The sequence below is a fragment of the Sinocyclocheilus rhinocerous genome, unplaced genomic scaffold (assembly GCF_001515625.1).
Source record: "Sinocyclocheilus rhinocerous isolate Xijiao unplaced genomic scaffold, SAMN03320098_v1.1 scaffold209, whole genome shotgun sequence".
Lineage (NCBI taxonomy): Eukaryota > Metazoa > Chordata > Actinopteri > Cypriniformes > Cyprinidae > Sinocyclocheilus > Sinocyclocheilus rhinocerous.
This window is the reverse complement of record NW_015652267.1, coordinates 42707-49506: the sequence shown is the minus strand read 5'-3', so window position 1 is coordinate 49506 and position 6800 is coordinate 42707. Positions and strand designations below refer to the sequence as shown.

At 35.3% G+C, this 6800-nt stretch overlaps 1 protein-coding gene across 5 annotated transcripts in view; it reads right to left on the bottom strand.

The window, feature by feature from the left end:
* The window catches only part of rae1 (ribonucleic acid export 1), a 22596-nt gene that overhangs the window by 9421 nt on the left and 6375 nt on the right, over positions 1-6800 (bottom strand). For all 5 annotated transcript variants that reach the window (XM_016520052.1, XM_016520055.1, XM_016520051.1 and 2 more), the window contains exons 5-8: positions 2934-3020; positions 2729-2815; positions 2430-2501; positions 2094-2201 (exon numbers count right to left, since the gene is read on the bottom strand). In XM_016520052.1, the coding sequence (XP_016375538.1) occupies positions 2094-2201; positions 2430-2501; positions 2729-2815; positions 2934-3020 (354 nt within the window). The remainder of the gene's footprint in view (positions 1-2093; positions 2202-2429; positions 2502-2728; positions 2816-2933; positions 3021-6800) is intronic.

The window sequence follows — 6800 nt, the reverse complement described above, 5'->3', positions numbered from 1 at the left end:
AATTTGAGTTGAATTACTGAAATAAATGAACTTTTCCACGACATTCTAATTTATTGAGATGCACCTGTATATATATATACATACATACACGTATACATACACACTGTAGGGCTGGGTGACATAGCTAAAAAATTTATCACGATATAATGTTTCATATTGTTCAGTATCGATCATTTTTTTTATAACCTTTCTTAAACAGAGCAGTAGAAAAAAGGTTTAAATTTAACCACTATTTTTAATTTATACAATTTATTAAGACAAACAACTTATTTTAGTCTTAAACAAAATAACAAATAAAACAAAATAAAATAAAATTCAAACAAATATCTCCTTTTTTATATTTTATATGGCAGATTCAGTAAGTGTTAGGGAAACATTTGACCTGTATCCTCCTGAGGCCACAGGAGGGCGCAATGAGCAAAATAATGCACCTCATTAAACGGTTTATTCAATGCATTGAAATAAAGGCTGTCTATAAAAAAAAAAAAAAGTGCATACCGTCTAAACTAATATTTATAAATCAAATATAATTTCATAAATTGCATTAACAATATGAACAAAACAGCATCATGTATTTATGCATAGCTTAATACAAATAGCTAAAGCGCCGATCACACGATTGCATTTAAAAACATATGAGACGCAGTAGAATGGAATAAAACCCCCACAAATTCTCGAGACATGTCTTCTAAAAGTTGAACCTCTTTTAACTTTACATGGCTTTCTGTTCATCTCTTGTGCGAGACACGAGTGCAACAGCCATAGTTGTGCGTCTCAGAAATGCGGCGAATATGCGTTGTGTGTGAATGGCTTGGTTTCGGTTTTAACCTAAACAATATATAAAATGCAACAACTACACTTAGCCTACATCACCATCACCGCATCTCGTGTGCCACTGATAAGGCTTCCTGAAGCACACCTAAAATTCAAATAAACCGTTTTTGCATTCGAATGCGAATTTTTATTTTAAATTGGACTAATATTCCTTTTTTTTAAATTCAGTCACCTCATCGCAGGCAGGGCACTCATTTCAGCATGTGTTTGTGTGTTCTGTTGGCTGTTTGCTTGTCACTCATAACACGTGCCTTTAAATGAAAGCGTTAAACTATCGTGCGATATATCGAACATTTTTTCTATCGTTATCGATGATGGTGTACCGTCGAAAAATATCGATACAGTTTTATCGCCCAGGCTTAATATACTGTATGTATATATAAAGTATGGCTTATGACCCAATCAATGAATAGTCTTTTCAGTTTTTATTGCAGTGTACATTGTATCTAAATGGTAACACTTTACAATAAGTTTTCATTTGTTAACTACATTTAATGCATGAACTAACATTAACAATGAGCAATACATTTGTTACAGTATTTATTAATCTTTGTTAATGTTAGTTAATAAAATTACAGCTGTTCATTGTTAGTTCATGTTATTTCAGGTCCATTAAATATCATTAATAGATAAAAACTTTTGATTTTAATAATGTATAAGTAAATGTTGTAATCGGTGTATCTACGATTAATGAATTCTTCAGAAGTATTATTCATTATTACTTTAATGTTAATAAATTACCTTATTGTAAAGTGTTACTACATAAACGTTGTGACAATACACAGATAGATAAAAAGGTGACATTATTATTCTAATTTGTTTGATACAGTAATAAAACACTAATACCATATTTTATGTAAAATGCTAATTCAAACCCAATATTTATCATCTTCCTCAGCCAATTTATTGTTTGATTAAAGGAGTAGTTTACTTCCAGAATGAAAATTCTGTCATCATTTACTCACCCTCCACATGTTCCAAACCTGTATGAGTTTCTTTCTTCTGTTGAACACAATCTTTTGTGATATTTTGAAAAATCTTGGTAATGGTGCTCATCAACTGTTCGGATACTAACATTTTTCAAAATATCTTCTTTTGAGTTCAACAGAAGAAAGAAAGTCATACAGGTTTGGAGCAAGTGGAGGGTGAATAAATGATGACAGAATTTTCATTCTGGAAGTGAACTACTCCTTTAAGACTTTAAATTGCCATCTAATTACTTCAAAAATTGAGTATTTGGAAAATGAACCAACACTGACCTGATGCTTCAGAGGTGACTCTATACGTCGAAACTCTGAAGGCTGATTTTCCAACTGGTAAACAATAAGACCACGTTCTGCAGTGGCTACAACAGCCATAGGATATACCTATAAACGAACAACAAGACATCCATAAAATGCTTTCAGAATATAATTTCAGCAAAAGTTTTATGTACCACGTACTACACTAAGACAATGTTAGGGCTCAGATGCTCACTTTGCTAATTTACACACACACAATTAACACCAGCGATCAATTATGCTGTAAGAGTGAGACGTACAAGAGCTGTCCAAACTGATACTACAACAAATTCAGTTCAAATCACACTCCTTTACCACATCTGCACAAAAACACCTCTCTGGCATCTGCAGGGACATCATTGGATTTGGGGAACGTGTATCCCAAAACTGTCAAAAATGAGAGGCAGAGAAACAGTTGTTAATCTATTCTAGACCAAGGCTGCAATATTTGGTCAAATAAATATTTTGTCATTATTTTATCAAACACTGCATGCTGAACTGTGACATAATAAATGTTTAACACTAATAAACATTAATAAGTACTAGCCCATATCAGGATTTTGACTTTAGTTCAACTGTGCAGCCCTAAGGGTTGTGAAGATGGGTTCCAGCACCTTCAGTGTTTTGTCCCAGCTGCCAGTCATAACACAGCTGTAGTTTGGTGCTTTAATCCAGTGAATTGTCCTGATTGGGCCTTCATGCTGCTCAATGGAAAAGATTGTAAGACCTCTTAACCATACTGTAAACCAACACAACTGAAATGCATATACTGAAAGTATGAGCATAAGAATATATTAGGAACACAAATTAACTGCTTACTTGTGCTATCTGAATGGTCTGATTGCTGTTCAGATCCCACATCTTGGCAGTTTTGTCACAGGAGGCTGTAAAGACTTTACTGCCATCCTGTTAACAAAATAAGCAAAATCAGGTAAGATGCCTCCAGTCAGGAAGTAGTAGCCATTCAAAAAGAATATAGAACATAGGGATATTCGGTTCTACTACCGTTTGTGTTAGGGCTGTCAAAATGACTGAAAAACTACATTCGAATTTTCCACTTAAATATAATCAAAATTCTAATTATATTCGAATTTAAAAGGCATAATTTCAGTTAGGGGGAAAAAAAGCTTTTGGCTTCTCTCCTGAGACCACAAAATATTATGCACGTTTCTTCAAAGCGTAATAAAATAACACAACTTTTTGAAAAAAAGTGCATAATGTTTAAAATAATGTTTATAAACCATATATAATTAATAAAGTTGCTTAAACAATTAGAAAAAAAAACAGCACCATGCATGTATGTATAGTTTAATACAAAGGACCGAAAACCAATCACAAAGAGTAGGCTACTTTCTTCATTTAAAAACATGAGATACAGTAGGATGGGGGAAAACCACCATAAAGTCTTGAGACATGTTTTTTAAAAGTTGAACTTACATTAATTTTACATGGCTTTCTAAACATGTCGCTCTCTTGTGCGAGATGCGAGTGCAATGCTGATAGATGCCCCGCTAGAAAATGTGATAAATGTGCGTTCTGTGTGAACGGCTTGGTTTCAGTTTCGCCGTAAACAACATATTCGCCACACTGATGCTCTCGTTTTCCGCTATATATTGAATGAACAACGTAGCAGCACCACATCTAGTGGGTTCAACTGGATAGGCTAACAAAAGCATTAAAATGCAATGACACTTACATTGTCGTCGCATTTCGTGCACCACTGATAAGGCTTCCTGACGGCTGACACAGACCTAAAATTGTGGATAAAAATTTGGATTTTTTTTATTCGACGAATATTCGAAATTCGGAAAAAAAAATTTGACAGCCCTAGTTTGTGTAGAACAAAAATTCTGACCAGAATACCTACTTGCAACCATACAAAAAAGAAATATACATATATATTTGATTTATAAAATCACAATCCTGTTACAATAACTCATGTATCTGAGTTTTTCAGCAACAGTGTAGAGCAGGGGTCCTCAAACAGCAGACCAGCTTGGTTCCAACTGGACCGCAAAACAATGACAATGATAGCACTATTTTACTGTTTAAAGTGAGCAGAACAGCAAAACAACAGAACAGTAGACACCAAACTCTCAGGGTTGTTTATTGTAATGAACTTTTGGTGCTATATACACTAATATTTGTATCTAGAGCCAAACACACTTCGAGCCCTCCAAGTGCTACAAGAGCTACAGATGATGCGGTTATTGTAACAGTGGCAGAAACACAGAGAAAAGCAAAATAGATTAATACTTTTGCTAAAGCACTGCAGAAAAGAAAATGCAGCAAATACAATTACATTTACATTTATGGGAGGAAATGTTGTGGCCTAATGGCCCCCAAAGGTTGCGGGTTCGAGTCTCGTACCGGCAGGGATTGTAGGTGGGGGGAGTGAATGTACAGCGCTCTCTCCCACCTTCAATACCACGACTGAGGTGCCCTTGAGCAAGGCACCGAACCCCTAACTGCTCCCCGGGCGCCGCAGCATAAATGGCTGCCCACTGCTCCGTGTGTGTGTGTTCACTGCTGTGTGTGTGCACTTTGGATGGGTTAAATGCAGAGCACTAATTCCAAGTATGGGTCACCATACTTGGCCACATGTCACTTCACTCACTCACTTTTAGCAGACGCTTTTATCCAAAGCGACTTACAAATGAGGACAATGGAAGTAATCAAAATGAACAAGAGAGCAATGATATTCAAGTATATATAACAAGCCTCAGTTAGCTTAACGCACTTTTTTTTTTATTATATAATAAATAAAAATAAAACAGATAGAATAGAAAAAGAATAGAGTAAGCTAGTGTTAGAGGCTTTTTTTGCTTTTGTTAATTGTATAATAAATAAAAAGAAAACAAAAAGGATAGAGAAGCTAGTGATATTTTTAAAGAAAACAAGCAGTTAGTAAATGAATAGAGTGCAAGTCTAAAAGGGTCAAGTTTTTTTATTTAAAGAATAGAATTGGAATAGAGAGTGCTAGAGTTACGGGGTCAAATAAAGATGGAAGAGATGTTTTTTAGCCGATTCTTGAAGATGGTTAAGGACTCAGCTGCTCGGATTGAGTTGGGCAGGTCATTCCACCAGGAGGGAACAGTTAATTTAAAAGTCCGTGAAAGTGATTTTGTGCTTCTTTGGGATGACATGATAAAGTGACATTCACTTGCAGAACGCAAGCTTCTAGAGGGCACATAAAGAGGCCTTTTTTGCTTTTGTTAATTGTATAATAAATAAAAAGAAAACAAAAAGGATAGAGAAGCTAGTGATATTTTTAAAGAAAACAAGCAGTTAGTAAATGAATAGAGTGCAAGTCTAAAAGGGTCAAGTTTTTTTATTTAAAGAATAGAATTGGAATAGAGAGTGCTAGAGTTACGGGGTCAAATAAAGATGGAAGAGATGTTTTTTAGCCGATTCTTGAAGATGGTTAAGGACTCAGCTGCTCGGATTGAGTTGGGCAGGTCATTCCACCAGGAGGGAACAGTTAATTTAAAAGTCCGTGAAAGTGATTTTGTGCTTCTTTGGGATGACATGATAAAGTGACATTCACTTGCAGAACGCAAGCTTCTAGAGGGTACATAAGTTTGAAGTAATTAATTTAGGTAAAGGGGTGCAGAGCCAGTGGTGGTTTTGTAGGCAAACATTAATGCCTTGATTTTTATGCAAGCAGCTATTGGTAGCCAGTGCAAATTGATAAACAGAGGTGTGACGTTTACCCATCACACATATGACTCTGACCTTTCAAATAAACCAGGTTTGTGACTTTTGATTCCATCTACATTTTACATTATTAAGCAGCATGTTATAAAAGATCTTTTCATAATAAACAATGTTAAAATTATTTGTAGATGGCAATGAAAGACAACTAAAACTTTGAAATTACTAGTTAACTCATGATGAAGGTGTTTTAAATGGTTTAAAATGGTCCAGACTTCAGGGGCGGTCACACTAGACTTTGAACGTGCAAAAAATTTTCGGACGCCACTGCGAATATGGGCGGGAGCAGGATATGACATCACACGCCAAGGTTTCCCCTCAGTTATCTCAACATGGATTCCGATGTGCTTGTACTGTGTCTTTTGTCCAGAGACGGCGTCGAAAGCGTCTGGAAAGGAGAAGGCTGTGGGTTCACCCTATTCTACGGACTCGGAATGAGCGGGGAGAGTTCCATTCTTTAATTCAGGAGCTTCGGCTGGATGAGGATCGCCACAAGGAGTACTTTCGGCTCTGTCATATTTTATTACCATTTTTAAAACTATAGTGAATAAACTGTACTAATGAATGAAATGTTCAAGGTGTCTGAATAAATTTTGGTTTGACTGTACATATTAAATTTTTAAGTGCTGTGCTTTAAGTGCTGTAGGTTTTTCCCTTTAAATAGGTCATTTTATAAGTTCTTGAGGTGTGCAAAATTTATTTTAAAATGATTCTGAAAATACAATATAAAATAACGAACAACATTAAGTAATTTAATAATAATACACTTGTGTATAGTAATTTTATTGTACTCTCTCTCTCTCTATATCGTCTGTTCCTGTTTCCATTGACACCGCAAACCATGCAGCTTCTTTTTTTATTTGATTTTTATAATCTTTTAAAGATGTATTATATAAAATAGGACGCTGCACTACGGCTAAAATTAGCGCTTCCTCCATTTTTGAATTTCTGTACAGAGAGGTCACGCAGTGA